The sequence below is a fragment of the Gobius niger genome, assembly GCF_951799975.1.
Source record: "Gobius niger genome assembly, chromosome: 4".
NCBI lineage: Eukaryota > Metazoa > Chordata > Actinopteri > Gobiiformes > Gobiidae > Gobius > Gobius niger.
Genome location: NC_136855.1, coordinates 8,393,408 through 8,418,666, shown reverse-complemented (window position 1 = coordinate 8,418,666; position 25,259 = coordinate 8,393,408). Strand labels below are relative to the sequence as shown.

General features: G+C 41.2%; 2 protein-coding genes across 3 annotated transcripts in view; both read right to left on the bottom strand.

The window, feature by feature from the left end:
- The window catches only part of LOC306961962 (tetraspanin-18B-like), an 87,912-nt gene that overhangs the window by 53,653 nt on the left and 9,000 nt on the right, over positions 1 to 25,259 (bottom strand). The window contains exons 2-8 of one of the 2 annotated variants that reach the window (XR_013792800.1): positions 15,813 to 15,906; positions 13,816 to 14,010; positions 13,050 to 13,124; positions 12,786 to 12,884; positions 11,278 to 11,460; positions 9,859 to 9,942; positions 9,322 to 9,450 (exon numbers count right to left, since the gene is read on the bottom strand). Coding sequence is in view for 1 of the 2 variants with exons in the window: in XM_079554938.1 (XP_079411064.1) it covers positions 9,403 to 9,450; positions 9,859 to 9,942; positions 11,278 to 11,460; positions 12,786 to 12,884; positions 13,050 to 13,124; positions 13,816 to 14,010; positions 15,813 to 15,878 (750 nt within the window). In the remaining variant the exon portion in view is untranslated. Of the gene's footprint in view, positions 1 to 9,189; positions 9,451 to 9,858; positions 9,943 to 11,277; positions 11,461 to 12,785; positions 12,885 to 13,049; positions 13,125 to 13,815; positions 14,011 to 15,812; positions 15,907 to 25,259 lie in introns of those variants that run through there. The other variant, XM_079554938.1, reaches the window with a different exon arrangement.
- Positions 472 to 4,859, bottom strand: LOC306962130 (uncharacterized protein; the record flags this gene model as incomplete). The annotated part of the gene is made up of 4 exons (XM_079555199.1): positions 472 to 641; positions 711 to 752; positions 1,224 to 1,535; positions 4,805 to 4,859. 4 exons carry the CDS (start codon positions 4,857 to 4,859, stop codon positions 580 to 582), a joined length of 471 nt encoding a protein of 156 aa, XP_079411325.1. The 3' UTR covers positions 472 to 579.

Below are 25,259 nucleotides of genomic sequence, written 5' to 3'. Positions count from 1 at the left end.
GCGTTCATTTAAATATGGGAGTTTTATTGGTGAAAACTGGCTCATAACTCATCCCAAAAATAGCAGGGTCTGTGTCATCGTCACACTCATACTCTAGTACAGCGGTTCTCAACCTGGGGGTCGGGACCCCCAAGGGGGTCGCGAGACAAATTTGGGGGGTCGCCAGATCATTTAGATAAAATATACATATTTTCATTAGCATATAATCTGATGTTTTATTGTAGCATGTGTGTGCTATTTTACCAGAGTTGCATTATTTGTTCGTAGTTTGATGATTTTTATTTCAGCCATTTGATTTTTTTCTTTATTTTTTTAAGAAATATGTAGACTAATGTTCCTATTTCCCACGGTGTGACCCGGGCGGGGGGGGGTCACGAACCTCTTTGCCTGTTATAATGGGGGTCGCGGCTCCAAAAGGTTGAGAAACACTGCTCTAGTAAACCATTTGTCTGCTCGGACACACCTCCTCCCAGGCCCTAAATAACACACAGCTCTATAAGCAATGGTTCAGGGAGCTTTCTGTTACCACAGTGTTCCTTAAAATGAATAAATATGGATTCAGTGGTGGATCTGACGTCTTCATCTGTGCAGATTGTAATGCACCAACATGAGAAGGAAAGGAAGCAGAGTCCAACAGTGACCTGCAGAGACATTAACAAACACTAACTGAATGTATCGATGTATTCATGATCAACATTACAAGTTTTTACCTGAAGAAGTCACTCCGTTTCCTGGGAGCTGAGTGACGGACTCTGAAAAAGCAAAACAGTTTATAAATGTAAAAAAAAAACTATTTATCTTACTTATTTAATCATTTAAGTAGAAAGACTTGGGTGGTGGGGGGTTGATGAACGCGAGCTTGTTTATAATATTTGTGTGGCAAACAATGGTGGCAGCAAAAAGAAGGCACTTCAGAGACAAACAACTACAGTCACTTATTACACTCACTGCTGGCTTGCTCCCCTTTCTTTCTACTTATTTTCTTTTGGTTTTGCTATCAGAAGCAGAACTTCTCTTCATTCCAACACCTGCTTTGCGTGTCTCTCTCTCCTCCTCTGATAAGCAGGTGGGGGAGGGGGGGCGAGTGTGGCTCATGGGGCCCTTTCAGGGAATATCTATCTATCTATCTATCTATCTTCCACCTTTCCGTTTCTGGGTCGTGGGGGCAGCTGTTGGAGCTGCCCAAATCACATTGCACCAGCCCCTTAGAAGGACGCCCTCACCTTCCTCTGGCCTTTGCAGCTTGACGTGGCTGTCGGTGAACTCGTGCCTCTTGTTGACGGAGCAGAGGTGTGTCCCGTAGTCGCGCTCCTGGACCCGCTCCACGGTCAGGTTGATCCGGGCCGGGCTGTAGGACAGACCGTAGCCCTCGGAGCAGTTCAGGAAGGCCTTGTGTTTGACGTAGTGGCAGAGGAGCTGGTTCTGTGGGCTCCTCCACTGGACGGACAGCTCGGGGAGGGGGGACAGGTCCTCATAGTGGTACGGACAGGGCAGGGTGGCGGGTCGTCCCGGGGCAGAGAAATATGTTGTACCGTCTGCAAGAAGCAGAGGTTTTGTCAGTAACTGTGGTGAAGTGAGGTCATAAACTTTCACAAAACACGTGTGTGCAGAGATGTAAGAGCGGCAATGGCTGAGGAAAGCACTTCTCTTTGGTCCTCATGACGGGAAGTGGACTTTGCTGTAATACCACCCCCTGGTGGTCAGGGGCGACCCCAAAAAACACTTGGTAAACAGAATTGGTCGCTTTCGGCCTCGTTTAAGCTGCTTAAAGCCTGGTAACAAAGAGTTTTTCTTTTTCTAAACAACGCTATGACCCATGTGACAACGGTGGGCTCGCTGTAATATGGCCTTAACCACGCTGGTGTTTGTATATCAGAAATAAAAAGCTGAAGCCTAAATCTATGATCGCAGGCTTTGGAGCGCTGTGGAGGCTTGTAGCCTTTTAACCCTTTAAGGAACAGGCTTTGTAGGAGGAGATTGAGCAGCCATCTTTATTTCACAGACCACACAGGATCAGTACTATGAATGGGCCGGAATGTATTTATTTATTCAGATAGGGCAGTACATATAAAATATTGTATGTAAATATGTTGGATTTTAGTCATAGGCTAATTTCCATTTCCTTTTTTCTGTTGTCCCTAGACAGGCTGATGTGAAACTTCACATTGATCATTAACAGTAAGACACATCAAAGTCACAAAACAATACAGGAGACAGGACGACTACATGAGCAACAGAAAATAATTGAGAAGCAATTATGATGATGTTGTGATGGCACTGGAACGCAACCTGTGACCGTCTCCTACTAATACAGTGCCTCTCAAAAGTATTCATACACCTTGAACTTTTGCACATTTTCTCATGTTTACAACCCTAAACATAAAGATTTTATTTTGATTTTTTTTACTGAATGTTCACACACAAGTAACAGACAACTGTGAAGTGAAAGCAAAATGATACATGATTCTGTTATTTTTCAAAAAATAGAAAAGTGAAAAGTGGGGCTTGCATAAGTATTCATACAGCATGAATGAACACTTTGTGAACCCCCTTTTGCTACAATAACAGCAGCAAGTGTTTTGGGGTCTGACTCTACAAGATTTGCACATGTAGAGACTGACATTTTAACCCATTCCTCTTTACAAAACAGTCACATGAGAAGGAGAGCGTTTGTGAACAGGAGTTTTCACAATATTCCACAGATTTTCAATAGGATTTAGGTCAGGACTTTGACTGGGCCATTCTAACACATTAATATGTTTTTATTGAACCATTCCATTGTAGATTTATCTTTGTGTTTAGGGTCATTGTCCTGCTGAAGGTGAATCTCCGCCCCAGCCTCAGTTCTCTTGCTGACTCCAGCAGGTTTTCCTCCAAAATGTCTCTGTATTTGGCTCCATCCATCTTCACAACTATTCTTACAGTCTCCCCAGTCCCCGCTGAGGAAAAGCAGCCCCACAGCATGATGCTCCCCCCACCATATCTGACACTGGGGATGGTGCACTCAGGACCATGAGCAGTGTCAGATTTGCTCCATACATAACGTTTTGCATTTGGGCCAAAAAGTTACATTTTTGTCTCATCTGACCAAAGCTCCTTCTTCCACATCGAGCTGTGTCCTCCATATGACTTCTACAAACTTCAAACGGGATTTCTTATAGCCTCCTTTCAATAATGGCTTTCTTCTTCCACTCGTCCATGAAGGCCAGATTTGTGAAGGCCAGATTTGTTTAGAGTACGACTTATAGTTGTCCCATGTACAGATTCCCCCAGCTCAGCGGCAGGACTTCACAGCTCCTCCACTTATCCTGGGGCACTTGGTTGCATTTCTTACCAGTGTTCTCCTTGTTCAGTTTGTTAGTTTAGGTGAACGACCACGTCTTGGTAAGTTGGCAGTGGTGCTTTACTCTTTCCATTTCTGAATGATGGATTGAACAGTGCTCCGGGAGATGTTTAAATCTTGGGAAATCTTTGTATAACTTAATGCTGCTTTAAACTTCTCCACAGCTTTATCCCTGACCTCTCTGGTGCTCCTTGACCTTCATGATGTTGTTTAGTGACCAAAACACTCCGACCACAGCTCGACCTTCATGATGTTGTTTAGTGACCAAAACACTCCGACCACAGCTCTGAGGGCCTAAAAGAACAGCTGAAATTAAACTGAGAGTAGATTACACACAGGTGGCCTCTATTTAACCGTTAGGCCAAGGTGTGAACATTCTGGAGTCATTAGGAATGTTATAAAGGCAATTTAATGCACTCAGAAAATGCTGTATGAATACTTATGCACGCCCCACTTTTCACTTTTCTATTTTTTGAAAAATAACAGAATCATGTATCATTTTGCTTTCACTTCACAGTTGTCGGTTACTTGTGTGTGAACGTTCTGTAAAAAAATCAAAATGAAATCTTTATGTTTAGGGTTGTAAACATGACAAAATGTGCAAAAGTTCAAGGTGTATGAATACTTTCGAGAGGCACTGTATATGTCATGCAACAGGCCAGTAATTTTAATAAAGATCTGACCACATTTTATGTCCACTTTAGGCAGAAATGTAAGAAATTCCACACAGTGTCCTCACTTTTGCCTCCCACTGTATTTAGATAATGGCCCACTTTTTCAATAAAGTTAGATTAACACAGAGAATAACAAATTATCCTCAAGTGTTTCCGAGGTTTTGGAGTCATTAAAGGCTTTGTCTCAAATGTTCCTGAAAAAAATTGACGCTTGTTTTGTCGGCATTAAATCAACATTTCATAGAAAATATAAAAAGTGTGGTCCAAAGCACATGCAACATGTATTTAAGTATTTAATTTGTCCGTTTTATATCCAAATTCCAAATCTCACTCCTCAGCTTTCTTTTTCCACATTTATAATAATGATAAATGCATAGATTCGAAGCATTGCATGAAAGGCAATTTTGCATGAAATGTACAATTTTCCTAACTCTCTGGATTACAATATTTTGTGACCTGTGTGAGTGTGATTTTGGTTCAAAATAGCAAAAGGATGTGTCTTCATAAGTTTTACATTTCCCTGTCTGTCACATCACATGACCTGTCCCACTTTCACTCCTGTTTGAGGTAATCGCCTCAATAAAGTGCAAATCAATGTGAAAGTGTTCCAAATATCCAGAATACAATACTCGGATTGGGCAAAGTACTGGACTATGTTTACTAAATACATTTTAAGGCAAGTATCCAGTATTCTGCATATCATGGCTCTTAGATACATCACAACAATGCTGCTGATTAAATGAAACTACAAACATAAAAACAGACCTCACTGATGTTGATACTTTACCTCCTTTGACCAGGTGGAAGACGAGGAAGCCCAGAAGCAGCTCAGCAGACCCCATGTGTGTTTTCTTTTGTAACACAGGCTCCAGATTAGTTTTTGATATGGTTTAAGTCCCCACAGCAGCTCCCAGAGCAGCAGCTTTCACCACACTATCACTTTTGCTTCTGGCCAACTGCAGTGCGCACATCCTCTGAGAATGAGTAAGGGCTTTTTTAGAGGGGAAAGTGATGATGTCGCTCAGATGAAACCCCAGAACAACAATGCGGAAGATCATTAACCACAAACAGTCATGTAAATGTAATTCCACAAGTCTAAAAATATTGAACATGATCCAAAATAGACTCCGTTGTTTATCCATTGACAAAAAATGAAATGAATAAACACCCTTCAACGCCTAATATCAATTAGGAACAAATGGGCGACAGTGGTTAGATATTTTTGCACCCCTTTTACACACAAAAGTAATATTATCAAAGGCAAAGGACATTTTTGCAACATGGCTGCCAGAGCTGGGCATTATTTCTAATGGGTTACTAAGGCAACGACCAATCTACACTGAATGAAAACTAAGTATCGAGCATTGGTTTGAATGACTTGAGTTGAGAATATTACTTGTTTGGAATGGTTTTCACTAGACAGGAAAATACTGAGTGCAAGCAGGACAATATGACTTAGCTACGGGCATGGCGTATCCAATTTTAGTCCTAAATCCGAAATGTAAATGTGAGAATGCTGCGTGAGTAAAGAAAACAATGCGTGACTGTCTCTACTGCTGAACCACTTTTGCACGAGCTACTTGTTTTGCACATGTATTAAAACGAGTCAGAAACATCTCGGAACAATAATGAAATAATGTTGTTCAAATGCCCAACTAGTCAAACAAGTGAAATATAAACGATAATGCTCAGTTAGAGACATTTAAACTAATCTAGATATTCATTTTGGAGTGTACACTACAAAAAAGTAAATATCGAGCATGGGCTTAAATGACTTGAATTGAGAAAAGTTGTCTTGTGTTGAGTGGTTTTGACTCATTTAGACTTTTTTTCGCCCTGATGTGACCAAGATTACTTTACTTTTTCAATGACTTTTCTCACTGGTTAAAGTTAAGAGCAATTTTCTTGCCCCATTGGAAAAGAAATTATCTGAAATAAAGACAAAATGCATTGAAATGAGTCTCGGAACAGGTAAATTGGTCGAGGTCAAAAGCTTAAGCACCTAACTAGGCAAAACAACTCAAATTTGAATTATTGTGTTATTCTATTTTGCAGTGTAGAGACGACAAAAGCCACACAATCAAACTCAGGACCTTCTTGGTGTGAGGTGACAGTGCTCTATAGCCACCATGGCGGGATTTTCATCCAATGGTCATTTCAAAACTAACACCGCAGAAAAATCTGAAACTATAGCCAGAGACAACTGCAGATGCCCCACCCGGCGTGTTTTAGAGGTTGTTCACGTTATCAGTTGTTCACCACAGATGCACAACAAATGTTCATTTACAACTCGACAGCAGTGGGCAAACTCAGGCCCGGGGGCAAAATGCAGCCCGTCTAGCCCTTCAACTCGGCCCGATGACCCCTAACTTTGATCCATCCTGGTACTTTGTTTTTTTAAATGTAGCTTGTGGGTTTTTCCTCCTCTCATAAACAAGATTCAGTCCAGTTCTGTCTCGTAATGCGACAGTGGCTCCTGTACTTTCACTTTACTGCGTTTGTTTCCATTGGTTTCATGGTACACACACACACAAACACGTTGGGGCAAGTGAAGAACATATGGAAGCGGGAGTCGAGTTACAGCTCCAGCTTTTAGTGACTCCTTTCAGAAGACTTTTCGAGATTGAGACGGTTCCATTGGCTTCAAGTGAAGGAAAGTGAGAAAAACAAGGCAATCAGTGAATTGAAAAAATAAAGAACATACGGTCTCAAGCTGTACATATTTATTAAAGAAAGGCACAATACACCACAGACAAAGATATAACCGCAAAAACACAATAAATCCAGCACAGTTCATTGTTGTCCATTAACACAAACGTGGATCTTCATTGAGTAAATGGTTGTTTTCTTTCAGGGACAAAAGCAAAAACAGATTCCAGCAAAAACAGGTTCAGTCCCTTGAATTCATTCGGATTCATTTTGAGTTCAATGACTGAAAACAAAAAAAACACATTGGTTTAGTGATAGAGTAAATTCATGAGTAAGAGCTTTGTTTGTCAAGAGCAAAACAAAGTGTGACATTAGGCATTTTTACACAGAGCTATACACATTTGTACAATATTTTACACAATTTCACTTTAAATAAATAACAAAAACATTTCACATTCACAGTCCAGTGAAGTAGAGCACTGTTATTGTAGTTATCGACCGTTTCCTCTCTACATGTAACATTCATCTCTGTATTTGAAAATGTACAACTGCTCATCAGTGTCAACAGGACAAAGACAGACGGTTCGTCCTCTGTGCCGCTGTGGCTCGGTGGCTGAGGGGTTAGTGAGTTCAATGCCCGGACCGTGCAGGCCTTTCTGTGTGGAGTTCCTCTCCCTGTATGAATGGGTTTCCTCCGGGTGCGCCGGTATCCCCATCAACCAAAAACATGCTCAATAGGTCAATCCTCCAGCCAGATGATTCTGACCAGCAGCATGGTCCCCGAGCACTGCAATGCGTTCCCCACTGCTCCTGACAGGCTGCCCCAGCGGCATCAAAACATTTATATTTATATAGCACTTTTCACATGGCACAAGTCGCCTGAAGTTTTAGGGGATTTGCTCTTCATTCACTCCACACTCGGTGGTGATGAGCTACGTGTGGAGCTACAGTTTCCCCTGAGGCAGAACGACAGAAGTGCTGTCACAACTGCAAACATCTGCACCAACGGCCCATCTGATCACCACTATTCATTCACGCACACACATCATTTATACGGGCCTATTGTACATGTTCTTAGTGGTGGTTAAACCTACAGGACCCGCTAACCGTTGCACCACCATGCAACTGTGAAGGACGGGTCAAATGCTTCGGATAAATTTCTCTACAGGGACAGTTAAGTTCACTTTAACCTTTAAAGAAGAACTAAGTAACTTGTTTACCTTAATAAACCCTTTCTGTAGTCCCTCTGGGGCTAATACAGGTGTTAATGGGATGATTGGGGGGTCTTTCATCTCCCCCTGGTGTCTCTGGCCAGAAAACCACCCTTGCAACTTTCCCTGCCTCCAGGTTGGAGGCACTATACACGCTAAAAGAATCACGAATAAGAAGTTAACAGGCTAACGGGCAAAGCTAACTGCGAGCCACTTTAGCAGTGTTTACAGCCAAGTTTGTCTTTTCTGTCAGTGTAGTAGTTACTCTCACGGACAATTAATGAGTAAAAAAACGCAACATGCTCTGAGACCTGCAGTGGCGCTTATGACCTAAGGGCATGGCAGCTTTAAGTCAAATATGAGCAAAGTTTTTGCTGCAATCGTATCATTGTATCCGATGACGTACCCGCTGTAAACTTTCGAGCTAAACTATTTAGACCACGGCCTAAAGTTTGATCGAAAAATAGCGTTGCGTCCGGTCGTGTTTGATCCGTAAATAAACTACAAGCTTCCGTATATCGAATAGCTCATCATCGTCTTGCCGTCCCTCCTCGTTCTGTGATTGGTTCCCAAATCCATGCGAAATTTTCGGCCATGTTCCCCAGGCTGCTGTGCAGTTCGAAATGATTCGAGGACACACAGCAGTCTGACGTTAGCCAGGTTAATTCTTCTCTATGAACCTCATGGCGTGGAACTGACATGGCTGTAATACCGCCCTCTTGTGGATAGGGACGGCTCCAAAAGACGCTTGGTAAACAGTGTTTCAATGAGCACCTTCCCTAGCACTGCTTAAAAGCCTGGCTCCAGAGTTTTCCGTTTTCTAAAAATCGCTATGACCCATGCACCAACACAGGGCTGGGTGACATTTATAACCGCACTGGTTTTTGTACATCAGCACTAAAAAGTGGAAGCCTTTTCAGTGCTTTAGAGCCTGATTGACAGGCTCTAAAGCACTATGGGGGCTCGTAGCCGGTCGGCGAGGGAGGAGCTTCCCGCCTTTTTGCCCTCTGAAGAAACAGGCTTCGTAGGAGACTTGGCAGCCATGTTAATTTCAGCGACGACTCGGGACCAGTACAATGAATGGGGCTGAATAGATAATCATCGATCTCTATATTAAATCTATGGTTCAAAGTGTGTTTATCACGCTGTAAATCGAAACTGGGAATTAGTTTTTGGATAAGTTATTTCCACAGCTGCCAGCCTCAAGAGGCTTCATCAACCACAAACAATCTTTTATCAGCAGACTGGATTTAAACAGATGTAGCTGGGAGGATTTTACTTGGGGACTGTATAAAAGTAAACTAAAGAGCCGTGGAACAACTTGTTCAGCACAGGTTTCCTCAAAGCATAAGGAGAAAGAACCTTGTGCTTGATCAGTAACATCTACGACAGTGTTTGAAAACGTTCAGTGCGCTGTGTCAAAGCCAGATAAATATACATAAAAATATGTATATAAAAAAGTCACATGGCACATTATTAGATACAGTCTGTAAAGGAGTGTTCATGTCCTCGGCTCTTCTGGGCCTTACTGGATCCCTCGGAACAGACACATGGAGAAAATCAGTGCAAACAGCTGGAGACATGAACGAGAGGGGAAGAAAGGAGGAGAACAATATGAGGCATACAGTATCATTTATTCACTTCTCTTCAAGTAGGAAAAGTCAAATATAATGCTTTTTATCACCATTCTAATGCCCAAATCCAATGTTTTTAATGCCACAATTGTGAAAAGATCTGTGCATTTCTCCCTTTAAGATGTGTAACAAATCTGAATGTATCGCATTTAATTGTGAAAACTTAGATAAAAAGACTAAACACAACGGGCAGACTTTGAGCAAAGACTTATGTGGAACTGAAAGAACATGTAGTCGTGTTTTGGATCATCTGTTTTGTATTTTCACTGCCCTGATTAAGTAAATATATAAATAGTGAAGTAAGAATGAGTCAAATCATATATTGTCATATGTGAAAAGTGTCATACCTCTATAGTGAGGACGATGATGGCCAGAGCTCCAGCTGAGAAGATGTACGCCTCGAAATAACCCACAAGCGACGAGTAACAGCCCTGAAGCACAACAAAGGGTTCATTTTTGAGGATGTTCTTAAATTCATATTGTGCTCAGCCCGGACAATATTGAAGATCCCTTTGTGTCTGTGTTCTGAAGGGCAAAGAGGATTGTATTACTTTGTACTTCATTGTCTTTACGGGAACTATACACTATTGATGTAAATGGGGAGTGAGGAATGACGGTCTACTAATAATATTGTGATTGCTGCCCACTGTGAGTTAAACACTGTCCTGACCAAAACACCAGCAGCAAGTACTTCAACTAGTGATGGGTATATGATACCTCGGTGTGTGTGTCACACACTTTTACAAAGTGTGTCACACTGTATCACGCAGTGTTGGAAGGCTTATATGTATATGTATATGTACAGTGGGGAAAAAAAGTATTTGGCCAAAATCCGATAGAATGTCTATGTGAAACCAAATACTTTTTTCCCCACTGTATATGTATATGTATATGTATATATATATATATGTATATGTATATGTATATGTATATGTATATATATATGTATATGTATATGTATATGTATATGTATATGTATATGTATATGTATATGTATATGTATGTATTAGTGATACAACCCTCTAAAAATGAAGTCACTGACCAAGATTTAATAAAGGATAGTGCCTGTGACAATAACATGACACCAGAAGTAATTCTGCTTTTGTTTACCAGTGGATGTCAAGTCAAAGGACTAAACCACCATAGGGCATCATCTGACTCAAACTCATCACCCTATGATTCCCAACCGGACGCTCTACTAACAGAGCTACACGAACAGTATATCAATGGCTTCATGTAGGCTGTTCGCCTTAATTTATCAGTCTGTGTGTTTGTGTTGCGCTTCAATATGGACATGAAAGAGAAGAAAACAATGACTCTTGTGCTTTACATGCTATCTATTGAATAATTTTGTTATCAAGGCAGAACTTCTTCGCCCAAAGATTTGGGCAGCCCAAGCCCGGGAGCACCCGCAATGGTGTCATTGAACTGGCGCCCCCTGCTGCTCGCTGCTGCTCGTTGCGTATGACACGTGACTTCTTCTTCTCGGTGATACAGCTCGGCTGAGGCATTGCTTTCAGCGCATGATGCCTGTATCGGTGCCTCGGCTCGTTTAGCCCATCACTAGTTTCAATGCAGCCGTGTCCCGCGGAGGAAAAAGGACCACTGGTATAAGTCAGTAATGAAACAGTCTTGATGCTCGAGCCTGACCCACACCCAACCGTCATGCATAACAGCTCAGACAGACCCCGCCCGAATATCAGGTCGGGCTTGAGCATAAGCTGCACTTTTACATGTATTGTACTGCAGCTCAGTAAAGTATTGACCTTGTGTGAGTAGTAGCCCGTCGTCCCGCTCACACACTGCTCCAGGCCGGCGTCTTCCCCCTCTCCGCCGTGTCCCGGGACCTCCCTCTGACAGCAGGCCTCGGGGACGGCTTTGCTGGGGCTGAGGAGTCTGAACAGGCTGTCGTCAAAGTCCTGCGGCCCGCTCACCCCACAGCACTCGAACTGCACAGATATAGAGGAGCTTAAATCAATCAGTATGAATAAGATGTTTAAAGACACACTGCGCAACATTTTCATTATGTCCAGCCTGACACAGAAAATGGCATTTTTGCAACTGGGAATCAAATAACAAGAATTGGATGAGGACTTAACCCAAATCACATATTTGGCTGCCTTTTGTCAAATATCTCCATGGAGACGAGCTGAAGACGTCCCGCTCCCAGTAAAGTTAATGTCACAACTGGGGAAAGCTGAGCCACTCATAGCAAACACACATATAAATATATGAATATATTTGTAATACATGTAAATATAAATGCTTGAATTCTATTCTATTTTTTGGGTGAATTATTACGTGGTGTGGCTTTAACACAGTCTGCAGAATTTTCATCATGTGTGTGGCAGCCTTTTGTGAAAGATGGTCAGTAAGTAGAAGTATAAGTGTATTCAGTCATTACTTTTCCATTATTCCATGTACAGTTCAACTTCAGGTTTAGGCTGAAGCTACAGCTCAATATACCTTATCCTGTTTGCACACTTCCTCAAGAAAAATACACAAAAGATTACAAAAGTAAGCAATTTTACTCTTTTTGGGTATATGTGCATTACTTAAACGTGCACTGCGTAACATTTTGGACTACACTGTGCAAAACATGCTCATAATGACCAGCTCGACACAGAAAAATACTATTACAGCAGGGATTATTCATAGAATAGATTTGGATGAGGACCTAACCTATTTTAATCTCAAATTTTACTGACTTTTAGTCACATCTCCATGGAGATGAGCTGGAGACGTACCCACTCCCAGTAAAGGTACAGTCATGTGATGTTTTAGGAGAGCTGAGCCGCTCACAGCAAAAACACATGTTTGTTTGTGCACTCGTGAGGTTTTTTTCTAATCTTAAAATAAATGCTAGTATTTCAATTTTATTTATAAGTAAAATTCTACGCAGTGTGCCTTTAAGTAGCTTCAATTCAAGATGTGTTACTTTTACTCCACTACATTAGAAAGATAAATCCAATACTTTCTACTCCACTACATTTCTAAAAAGGCTCCAAAGTAAAAAGTAAGTAGATCTACGGTCAATGCAAGTAACTCAGGACAATGAATTTGTCCGCATTGTGTTGCCGTACAGGGGGTGAATTGATCCATTTTCTCGAGTAGTTTGAGGGAGAGTTCAGTTCTCTATGTGAGTAGCTCCCTGCTGTGATTATTTTGTAAAAGTACTTGAAAAAGGGCTGCATGGGTGATGCCGTTGTGGTTGAGAGGACAGACAACACTGAAGTGGTGCTTACAAAGACGAGTAATTGAAAGAGAAACTCACGGACGACATGACGGCGTTCCAGGTGGAGGAGAACACGTCTGAGTGGTTCTGTCCCTGATAGTGGCGCTTCAGCTCGCGGGTGAAGTACTCCCGGGTCAACTGCAATGGATAGGATAATTCATTCCCTTTCAGCACTCAAACTGCCTCCACTGCACATTACTTATGGTCAGTAGCAGCTTTGTATTTGCAACGTTAACCTCATCATTGTGTGCCATTATTAACCTGTTTCAAACATTGACCCTGATCTGGCTTCTTCAAACTCACGTGTTCCCTGAAGAGGAAAGCCAAGATGGCCGCCGCCAGCTCCGACAGAAAGATGAAGAGAATCAACATGAAGAACTGTGGCAGGAACAGAGGATAGTTATGTTACCATCAAACATCTGCACTTAGCATTTCAATATACTCAGTACAAATATCCAACTATATGCGCTCAAGAGTTGCTATTTTATTTCCCCCCACCAGATGGCAGCCTTGTATTTCCACAAGCACCAGCAATGCAGAGCTTTGTAGGCCAGTGGTTCCAAAACTTTTCAAACTTTGTATTCAGGATCTCCACTTCAAATGCCTTAAAATGGAGGAAAATACAAAGAAGCATTGAAAATATACCTCTAAAAATAAATACAACCCCTCAAAAAATGATGCTTAAATGAAATTAATTGCAATTAATTAATTACAAAGGCCATAATTAACTTGAATAAAGTATGTTATCGAGTCCCACATGTGCACAGCGCCACCTACTGTTCATAGAGTGTGAATTATTTGGCATTTAAAATAACACACATGGCCAAATGTACTTTTTACTTTGAAGCCCTTGTGGAAACGTCTACTACGTGTAATGTAATATACTATCTTTCAAATGTAGTGGAGTAAAAGTAGAAAGTTCTCACTCAAGTACAGATTGTTTCAGCAAGACAGCAAAAAATGTGTCAAGATGGAAGACCCCAGTGCTTTTGCGATATGAATATTTGCCGACACACTCTGCAGACTTAATTCAAACACATAATGGAGGTTTTAGTGCAGAAGAACTCACGATCAGCAGCAGACACTTGTTCTCTCGGATGGCGCCGCAGCAGCCCATGAAGCCCAGCAGGAAGAGCATGCAGCCCAGCGCCAGGAGCAGGTAGACGCCCGTGAAGAGCAGCGGGTTTGAGGCCACGATCTCCCTGAAGCCCAGAGGGTCCAGCAGCACCCAGAGCCCCGCGGCCAGCAGCACCGAGCCCCCCAGCTGCACAGACGGGACAGGCACGTGTGAAACGCGTGAGTACACTGGAGTTTCTCACATTTCTGCTTAAATTGGCCATCAAAATCACAACAATGATTAAACAGTGTCTGCTTGAATTAATACCACCCAAACATTTACATTTGATCATTGAGGAATGGCCCAAGATTCATCCTGATCGTTGTGAATGTCTGTAACTACAGAAAAGCAGTTATTGCTGCAAAAGAAGGACTTACTTATCCACATGCTGTTGTGAATTTCTCAGTTTTTTCTGCAAAATATCTTGATAAACTTGTGAATTAATTTTCTATTGATGACATTAGGTTGTCCAGGCCCTGAAGCAACAAAACAGCCCCACACCATGATTCTCCTGCTCCATACTTCACAGTGGGGAGAGGGTTCTGATGTGTTCCTTTGGTTGAATAGTTTGAGCTATGCAAATAACAAATATATTATTTATGCACTTTGTATCTCCATATATCACCAGACATCAACAACACTGGATAACTAGAAAATGAGGCCCAGCATATACAGCAACTCAGGCTCCTGCTGCAGCCCAGTTAAAGCCTTTGGGCCTGTAACCCTAAAACTGTGAGACTCCATTAATAATAGATTTTTTTTTCTGGTGCCCTAAAAGGACTGGGCCCACCGGGAAACGTCCCGACTCTCCCGATTACACAGCCGCCTTTGGTGAGTGTGAATCCAGCACTTTGGCAGGAACTAAACAGCCACTCCTTGACACTCCTGAAACAGGTGTCTCTCTCGGAGCGGCTCCTCTTGCACTCTTGAACTCTTGAGTGTGGTGTGAAGGCAGTCGACCTTGAGCCAAAGTAGTTTCACTTTCGTTCCTCACGCAAAGAAATGACTTGTTTTTAATGAACACGCACCTAACTTTATATCATATAGGTACGTCTCTCCTGTAGGCCTCTCTCTTCCTGCTGCACAGTAAAGCTCTCCTCTCCATGTGTCGATTAAAGTGCATCTCTCTCCGGTCTTGTGATTCAGCCTCATTGTATTTCATCATGAGAGAGAGAAATGATCATCAAGGAGGCGTGTGCGTGTCGCTGCATTGACAGTGATGTGTGACGGCTGTTGTCATGGGAATAAGTTCGGCGAACAGCTGATTTCGTGGCTCATAGAAACAGACGGAAACGTGTCCTCGCCGAGGGCTTGTTTTGGGAGTCACACATTTTCACTCTATTTAGCAGTTTTCTGGCAGACTATAAACATATCACACACCAATAAAATCAAGCCAAAATTGGATCCATATGTTCAGTAAAAGTGAAAAATGGCACTTGTAGTTAATGTTAGCATATGTAGCATGAAGCTAACGCAGTTTCCTGGTTTGCATTGTCCATTTTATTAGTATTTATGGGACGGTGAACAACTTTGCTCCTCTCCATGTGTCTGCGTACATTGGTGAATGAGACAGTGAATGGGTGACTGGTTCCTTACTGTAAAACGCTTTGGGCCTGACAAAGGTAGAAAAGCGCTATATAAGTTGAGTCCATTTACCATTTATGTCTCTGTATCTTCATTTAGTATAAAACAAATAAAAAAAAAAAAAATAATAATAATAATTCAGCATTCGTTACAAGTAACAGTGGCAAAATATGAAAATGTTTTTTCCCTTCTTTTTTTTCTCCTTCTGGCAGCTTCGAACATGACCATATATGGGAAATTCTAACGCAGCATTAGGAGCGACTTTTGGAGTGAGAGCATGTGAATGCAGCTGAAGTAACTTTGGAGTAAATACAGCTGAAAGTAGAGCGGTCTAAGCCATCACATGCAGTGTTTGTTAGACTCACAAAGATGAAGAAGTTGAAGATGAACATGAGGTACTTGATGCAGCTGAGACAGTCGCCCTCCATCATGAGGCTGTGGAAGCTGCTGCCACTCGACCTGCAACAACAACAACAACAAATGCTTCAATATATTGTCTATTTATTGTCCAAACAAACTATTGACCAGTTATCGGCTCATCGGTGTTTAACGGCGTTCATGCTGGGCCAGAGCAGATGTGGGCGGAGTCAGTGAACTGAACCAACTGCGTCTCCTGCTGCTGTTTACCACTCTGCCACCTGCCACTGAGCAAAACGAGACACCGAGAGACCGAGGCTCAACTAGTTCCATTTTTCACATTAATCTTAAGTTAACATACACAGTAAAAGTTTTAAATGAATTACCTATTCATCATCATCATATTTTTTCTTACTTTGTGTGAAAACATCTACACTTTCGTCACTCCTACAGACTCCTGTGCATAAGGGCGGCACGGTAGCACAGCGGTTAGTGCTTGTGCTTCACAGCAAGAAGGTCCGGGTTCGATTCCCACCAAGGACGGGGCCTTTCTGTGTGGAGTTTGCATGTTCTCCCCGTGTCTGCGTAGGTTTCCTCCGGGTACTCCGGTTTCCCCTACCACTAAAAACATGTACAATAGGCCAGGATGTATGAGTGTGTATGAGAGTGTGCATGGGGGACGACGGATGAAAATTAGCCTAAGGCTACAATCCGGTGTGGCTTGTTCATTAACTTGCACTGTCCCTACCAAATAAACCATAAATAAATAAACAATATTTTTTTTTTTACAATACTTTTAACAAAGTTTTTCATTTTCAATATCTAATGCAACTATAATTTACTGAACCATTTCAACAACAGAGGTTCAAAGTTCATTAAAAACAATTCAAGTTTTTCTATCATAGGACTAAAACAAGCCTAAAATGTAACTTAATTCGGTCATTTAAAAAGGGGATACTGTTACAGCAACTACCTCGACAAGAAAGTCATTTAGAGATATAACGTCCGCCATTTTCTCCAGTTTAACTTTACCCAAATCTAAAAGGTCAACGGCTCATTTGAAAGCTAAGACCAACAAAACTCATCTAAACGCGTTGCCGTCACTTTTCTGTTATCCTTTTGTTGCTCTTTTGTGGCTTCTCTGTTGCATTTTCATGTTTTTTTGGTCACTTTTTCATCACCTTTTTGTCGTGTTTTTGTCACTTTTCTGTTGCTCTTTTGTTGCATTTTCATCCTTGATTTTGTGTCATTTTTGTTGCTTTTAGATTTGGGTAAAGCCAAACTAGTCCGCTGGGTTCAGGTAGGGGTTCAGAGGTTGAAAACTGCATTTTGTGGGGAATAAGAATAAACAATACTACAATTATAGACAAAATAAGATTCGCTGGTAAAAGGTAGATGCTCCTGTTGCTATAGGAACGACCGCCTGCCTGTCCCCGAACAGAAGACGCTTGTTCTTTATAATCATTGGGTACAAGCATGACATGTTGACAAATTAATGAGCTCAATTTTTTGTAATTATATCTTAGTCTGATAGAAAATGCCAGTGGTGAGTATTTATTAGTCATAGCTTTACACCAAAAAAAGTTTTATGCAGATGCCCATGAGTACAGTATGGTTGCAAAGGTAGAATTAATCACGTTCGGCTGCAGATATAAAATCTTAAATCATTTCTCATTCTGGGGATTAAATATTCCAAGCCTTTGATCAGAAATGCCAGTCTCACTCACACAAACATTTATTTTGAACGGAAATATTTAAGAGCTCGTTTATCGATTTTCTCTCTCTGTTAACCTCAACCCCCACCTGAACTGACCACATTTTCTCCAGTTTGGCTTTACCCAAATCTAAAAGCTTGTTGAAAAAAAAGCATCAAAACAGCAATGAAAACGAGACAAAAATGCAACAAAAAAGCGATGAAAAAGTGTTCAAAAAATGACCCAAAAATTCAACAAACGTGTGACAAAAACGCAACTATAAAGTGACAAAAAAGCGGGAAAAGGTGACAAAAAAGCAGCAATAAAAATGACAAAACCGCAACAAAAGACCAACAAAAACATGACAACAACACAAAAACGTGACTGAAGAGTGGTGATGAAAAAAGTCAAAAAAGTGACAATGTAGATAACAATGCAAGGAAAAATATACGTTTAGATACATTCTGTAGCTTTCAAATGAGGTGTTACACTGGCCTATAGCTCCAGTCAAGTTTTTAGATTTGGGGAGAGCTGAACTGGAGAAAATGCGCTCCGCTAAAGCAGTAACTCATACCCCTAGAGGCCATAAGCGCCACTGCAGGTGTCGTAGCATGTTGCGTATTTTTACTCATTAATTGTCCGTGAGAGTAAATACTACGCTGACAGAAAACACAAAGGGACAGAGGGATATTGTACATCCAATTACACAATGGAGATACTTTTTTCACTTAAACTCGTCTGTAAATACTGTTTAAGTAGCGCTAGCCCACAGTTAGCTTTGCCCGTTAGCCTGTTAGCTTCCTCTTTGTGATTCTATTAGTGTGTATTGGTGACTCCGACCTGGACACAGCAAAGTTGCAATTGTGGCTTTCTGGACAGAGACACCAGGGGGAGATGAAAGACCCCCCGATCATCCTATTAACACTTGTATTAAGAGTCATCAAGAACTAAAACGCACATTATGTTAGCAATAGCAGCTAGTAGATTAGCTTAGGGACAGAATCAAAGCTGTAGCTGTAATGACATTAAACCAATGAGGGGAAAAGTTACAAAAGCAAATGTCACGGATGATCACAGTGAGTTCAGCCGCTCGGTGTAAACACGTTAGCTGCAGTTAGCGAGACATGTTTGGTGGTGAAAGCAATTTGAGTGTCAGAATCATCAGATGAAGACGAGCGCCGCATCAGCTGGTGGAAACAGACAGTTTTGAGACAGACGGGAGAATATGCCAGATTCTCAAACGCGCACATTTGAAACTTCTGCCGTCTCGTGAGCGGCAGCATTCAGGGATGTAACCGTGATCTGATCTGACCACACTCCAGGGGAAACTCTCCGAGACACGTTTAAATTTAGACTCCTCCATTATTAACCGCTCTGTCAAATATTCAACACGACCAGGATTATGTCATGCTTTCGGCGAACGGGAACAACGAACTCGCTGTCGGGTCTCGCTGAGGTCAGAGCAACAGTTTCATTTTGTTGGCTGTAATCTGATATCGCAGCCAAGAGTCTGTCGATTCTAGTTTCAGGGAGTTTTGACAATTATTCCGAATGGGCAAAGTTCTGTTTGTGGATTTTGAGATGTCTTCAGGATTATTGCCCATTTGTTTTAAAACTCCAGCTCTTCCACAGATGTTTCGTTTTCCTCCAGATTTTGTTTAAATTTAGGGCTGAAACAACTAAGCGATTAATCGACGACTAATCGATTATCGAAATAGTCGACAACTATTTTAGTAATCGATTAATCGTTTTCTGGTTCACACAGACTCAAATAGAGCAAAAATTACATGAAAATGCAGTATTTTTGATGAAAACCTACTTTGTTTTTATAGCAAGTGTATGTAGTACACTTTGTACATTGTAAATTTCATGAATATCTGTTTGTGTCTAATAACAATACATTTTATTGATTGACTGCGGAATTCTTCCGCAGTCAATTATTGGTTTTCATGTTCTTTATTATTATTCCTCTTCCATCTTTTTCCCGATATTCTAGAGCTTTCAGCACCTTCATGCTTTGTGCAATTTATGCAAGTTATGCATCAAAATGTTCCGCATGTTGAGGAGAAGGTGCTATTACTTTTGGGACTTCTGCAACTTACGGTTTTTCCGCAATCTGCCGAAATGTCGGAGATTTTTCCCATTGACTTATAATGGGGCTGCCGCAAATCCATGCTTTTCTGCACTTTTTTCTGCATTTTATGCAATTTCTGCACTTTGTGCATGTTCAGCTTCTGCAACTTGTGGGTTTTGAGAAAAAATGGTCCTTCTGCAGTTTTCCAGTTTTTTTACACGGGAGTTTGAAATTTTTGCATTGGTGTGTATGGGGGAATCCAGCCAATGGGGAGACTCCAGGACTTTCAGCCATTTGTGCAGCTTCTGCCAATCAAGCACTGAGGCCATTTCAACAGTTTGACCAGTTTATGGAATATAAAAGCAATGTTAACAATTTATGCAAAGTAACCACTTTATGCATTTTAAACCGTTTATGCAACTTAAGAGTTTATGCCATTTAGGATTTATGAATTTTAAAGAGTTTATGCAGTTTACATAATTTATGCAAATTAACCCATTCATGCATTTTACCATTTTATGCAGTTTATGCAACATGACATTTTGTGCATTTTACCAGTTTATGCAAATTAGATTATGCAAATTAAGCAATTTATGCAATTTGAAGAGTTTATGCAATTTCTGCATTCGCTTCCCGCAATTCCGCAGTCAATCGCAATGGCGCAGCCATTGCATTTCTAGTTTATATTGCACTTTACATTTCAACGAAACCTCAAAGTGCTACAACAGAAGAATAAAATCAGATAAAAACAAAAAGAACATTCACATAGTAAAACAAAGCGGCAAACAAACAAATTAGTCAGAATAGGCCTTTTTCTCATCCAACCAGAAGCAGAATTAGCACCAAGAGTCTCCAACAAACATTTACTTTACGTCCTCAAGCGGATCCACTTTAGCTTTATTTGATAAAAAAATGGAAAAAATAAAATCTTCCTACACCATTCATAGCCAAGCGACTAATCGATTAATTGTAAAAATAGTCGATAGATTAATCGATTACAAAATAATTGTTAGTTGCAGCTCTATTTAAGTTAATTGAATCCATTCTTTGTTCTTCCTATGAAATGCTCCTTAGGCCACTGGCTGTAATTCAAGCCCAAAGGATGATGGATGTTAAACAGTTGGACAGCTGTGTTTTCCACAAAATGCTGTGCCCTTTCTTCTCCAAACTGACCTTTGCTCACTCCGGCAAAAAACATCTACTGTAGCAGACACACGTTTAGGCCTAACATTCAGGTAAGAACCAAACTTTGAACAACAGACAGCTCTCCATCTGAGTACGTTAATATTACAAATACTCTGAACACTTAGAGGAGCACAATACAGACACAACCACTGTGCTGCTGTCAGTCCTTTCAGCTCTTATAGTCTGTGTCAAGGAGGATGAGGTCCTATGTTTGGAGTGGCTCAATGATGTCGTCGTCTTCTTGTCAAACTGGTCTAAACAAGGCCGTGGGAACCCAGGGTGCTGAGGGCGCTGCAGCACCCCCTGGTGGATAGTTTGTGAACTGCAGGCAATATTAACCCCTTAACTCCCACCTGAACCGAGCACATTTTCTCCAGCTTTACCCCAGTCCAAAAGCTTCTGGAAAAAAGGTGTGAAAATAGCAACAAAACTGAGACGAAAACAATGATGGAAATGTGACAAAATAGTGAGAAAACATTGAGAAAACATTGACAAAAAAGTGACGATAAAAATGACAAAAAAAGAACAAAAAATGACAAAAAAATGACAAAAAATGACAAAAAATGACAAAAAATGTGACAAAAAATGACAAAAAAGACAAAAAAAGAACAAAAAAATGACACAAAAAAATGACAAAAAATGACAAAAAAAATGTGACAAAAAATGACAAAAAAATGACAAAAAAAGAAAAAAATAACAAAAAATGACAAAAAATGTGACAAAAAATGACAAAAAAGACAAAAAAAATGACAAAAAATGAGTTGAATACCCCCCCCCCCCAAAAAAGATGGAAAAAAATCTGATGACTTGAGGAAAAAGATCCATTTAGATGAGATTTGTAGATCTTAGCTTTCAAATGAGGTGTTACACTGGCCTACAGGATTAAAGCTGAACTGGAGAAAATGCTCTCGGTTCAGGCGGGAGTTAAGAGGTTAATACATAGGATTTATGCACAGAAAAAGTATTTTGGGGGTAAATTTTGTCCCTCAGCACCCCCTAACTAAAATATCTTCCCACGGCTCTGGGTCTAAACCTGGGACCTTTCCATTGCAACACTCACACAGCACTTACTAACTAAAACACGCCATGAGTACAAACATGTGGTATCAGCAGTATCGGTGCATCCCTACTATTCAGAATGCCTGGTGCCATCGCTTTGACTAATGATAATGTTTCATTTTGAAATGTTGTTCTCTCTCTCCTCAACTTCGCTTTTACTATTTCATAAATCTATGTGAAAAGCCTAAATTTCATAACGTATATGATACAATTAATGTGCGATAAACCCATAATCGGCCCTGCATATTAGACACAAAATTATTGTCATTATTTTATCCCAAAAGGCCATTCTGTTCGCTGCTCTCTGGTCATGAAAAACGATAACAATGCGTCACAAACGACCACATTCAATACGTCATGAACTGTAAATGCTTCAGGACACAAGTGAGCCAGTGAAGATAAAAAATCAAATAAAAAATTAAAGCCGCAAGCGGCATCGAACGGCCCTCGCGGGCCGTGCCTCCTTTAGCGCCTCTATGTAACCGTACCTAGGGTGCCAGCATGGCCGATCTGCATTTTATTTCCCTGATGTGCCATTAATCTTTGTCAGTAATCATCAAAACTACATTTTTAGCCTCTCCATGTGAATAATAGCTCCAGCCTGCAGAGGGCGCTAGCGCGCCCGTAATCTTTTTAATTTCACAATTAGCATCAGACGCCCCTGACGGGCCGTACTTCCATGTCCACTGTCCACAAGCTCCTGACAGAGGGCGCTAACGCGCTGTAATGTTATATAATGTGACATTTATGTGTCAGCCCCATTACAATAACATGGGGGGCCCCGGACGTCACCATGGCAACACCGTACAAAGTACGATAGGCGTCTCATTGGCTTTTTGGATCGGGATGCCGTCAACTATTTTTGTACCGAATTTCATCCATTTCCGACAAACTAATTTTTTTCCCATAATGCAATTTTTCTTCTGCACCTGGAGGGGGCGCTATCACGCCCAGTGTCACTTTTTCAAACTTGCTGTGTCCAGGGGTGAAAGGTCAATAAAATGTATATTTCCGATTTTTAATCGGAGTTTGTTTGCGCAAATGGGAGCAATTTTTAGTTTCTGATGAATCGCAAAATACTTCGTAAAGATTGCGGCTTCGCCGCAAACAAACCGTAAAACATAGCCAAAAAATGTGGATAACTTTTGATGCCCCACATCTCGAGATGAGCGGGAGCGATTTTGAGCTTATTTGGTCAAACGCCCTAGGAGGAGTTCGTTAAAATGCGACGTCAGCGAAAACGCTGACTCAGCATTCTCCAGACTTCCTGTCAAAATGGCGGACTTCCGGTTTGTCAGGGGGCGTGGCCACAATACTATGTTTTGTTTGTCGTCACATGACGAATGTCTGTACCGAATTTCGTTGCTCTACGACAAAGTTGACGTTGGCCCCGCCTCCATCGACGCAATGTATTTTGATTCACCATGGCAACACCGTACAAAATACGATATGGGTCTCATTGGCTTTTTGGATCGGGATGCCGTCAACTATTTTTGTACCGAATTTCATCCATTTCCGACAAACTAATTTTTTTCCCATAATGCAATTTTTCTTCTGCACCTGGAGGGGGCGCTATCGCGGCCAATGTTACTAATTCGCATTTGCTGTGTCCAGGGGTGAAAGGTCAATAAAATGTATATTTCCGATTTTTAATCGGAGTTTGTTTGTGCGAATGGGAGCGATTTTTAGTTTTTGATGAATCGCAAAATACTTCGGAAAGATTGCGGCTTCGCCGCAAACAAACCGTAAAACTTAGCCAAAAAATTTGGATAACTTTTGATGCCCCACATCTCGAGATGAGCTGGAGCGATTTTGAGCTCATTTGGTCAAACGCCCTAGGAGGAGTTCGTTAAAATGCGACGTCAGCGAAAACGCTGACTCAGCATTCTCCGGGCTTCCTGTCAAAATGGCGGACTTCCGGTTTGTCAGGGGGCGTGGCCACAATAATATTTTTTTTTTGTCGTCACATGACGAATATCTGTACCGAATCTCGTCGCTCTACGACAAAGTTTACGTCGGCCCCTCCCCCATTGGCGTAATGTATTTTCACTTTTGTAGGTGGCGCTGTCGCGCCATTTTTTTTTCCCCCAATATGAAACACACATTTTAATTAATTTTTCGCCGGACCTGAATTTTGGGCAAAGTTTGGTGAGTTTTCGACTATGTTCAGGGGGTCAAATTCCTGCTCAAAGAGCAGAAGAAGAAGAAAGAAGAAAGAATAATAATAATATTTTTTACAAAAACAATATCGTCGCTTTCGCGACGATGTCATATTATACATTTTTGGAAAGCTTTCAACGATCCGCACGCATCCGTGGGGCTCCTGGGGCTCCTGGGTGGATGACGAGCGCTTCGCGCTCGTCATCCACTATATACCCCCATTCACACTATATACCCCCATTCATTTTAATGCAATAATAAGTATAAAGGGCCTACACCTCCGGTGTGGGCTTCACTGTTTTACACGGTGAGTTTACGGTTGACATGGGGACAGCGCTTCGCGCTGTTTTTGTGCGCTCCGCGCACTTAGGTTCAGTGCGCTGCGCGCACTGCGCTGTGATCGCGATTGCGATTACAATAGGCCCTTGCGGTGGCAGGCCGCTCGGGCCTAATAAGCACTGCCTTCCGAGCTTCTGTCATTTAAATGTCTGACACCTGAGTTTGAATAGCGGTTTCTTTTCTTACTGCACACTTAACAATGTGGTTGAGACTGTTCTTATCTTTCACAGACAGCCCATTAAACCAACAAATAAAGACAAAATCAAGGCACTTTCAATAAAGGAATGATAAAAATGTATTATGATATTATCAATACATTAAAAGAGTTCAATTTCCTCATCAGGTGAACTTGCTGCTCGTTTGATAATTTGCTCTATAATTTTATCAAATCACAGGGAGGAATCAAAAACGGTCCATGAGTACTTAGAACAGGGGTAGGCAACGTCAGGCCCGGGGGCCCAAACCGGTCCTCCATCATCAAACTCTGGCCCTCGAGATGATTTTGACTCAAATCAGAGATCAAATGCCTGTTAAAGTACTCTAGAAATATGAAAAATACTGTCAATTCCTTAAAATGTCTTAACAGAGCACCCTTTTAGGCCATAATCCTAAAAGAATAATCACCTAAAGGAAGAAATGACTTAAATCTACTTGAATTAAGAGATTAAGTCTAAAGTTTGAGTAGATGTGGTCTGTCCTTAAAGCAGATAAAACCTTTTCTTGCCAATGGAACAAGCACGTTTTGTTCAGGTTTTTTCTTAATTCAGATTATTTTGTATAATTTCAAGTGATAAATAAATAATTTTTACAGTAAAAGGTAATTTGTCTGATTTCCAGTGGAATTTCTATTTGTTCCATTGGCATTAGGGTTTTTATCTTATCTTAGATTAGTTCAAACCGACTCAAATTTATTCAAGCAATTTTAGGTAATTTATCTAATTTAA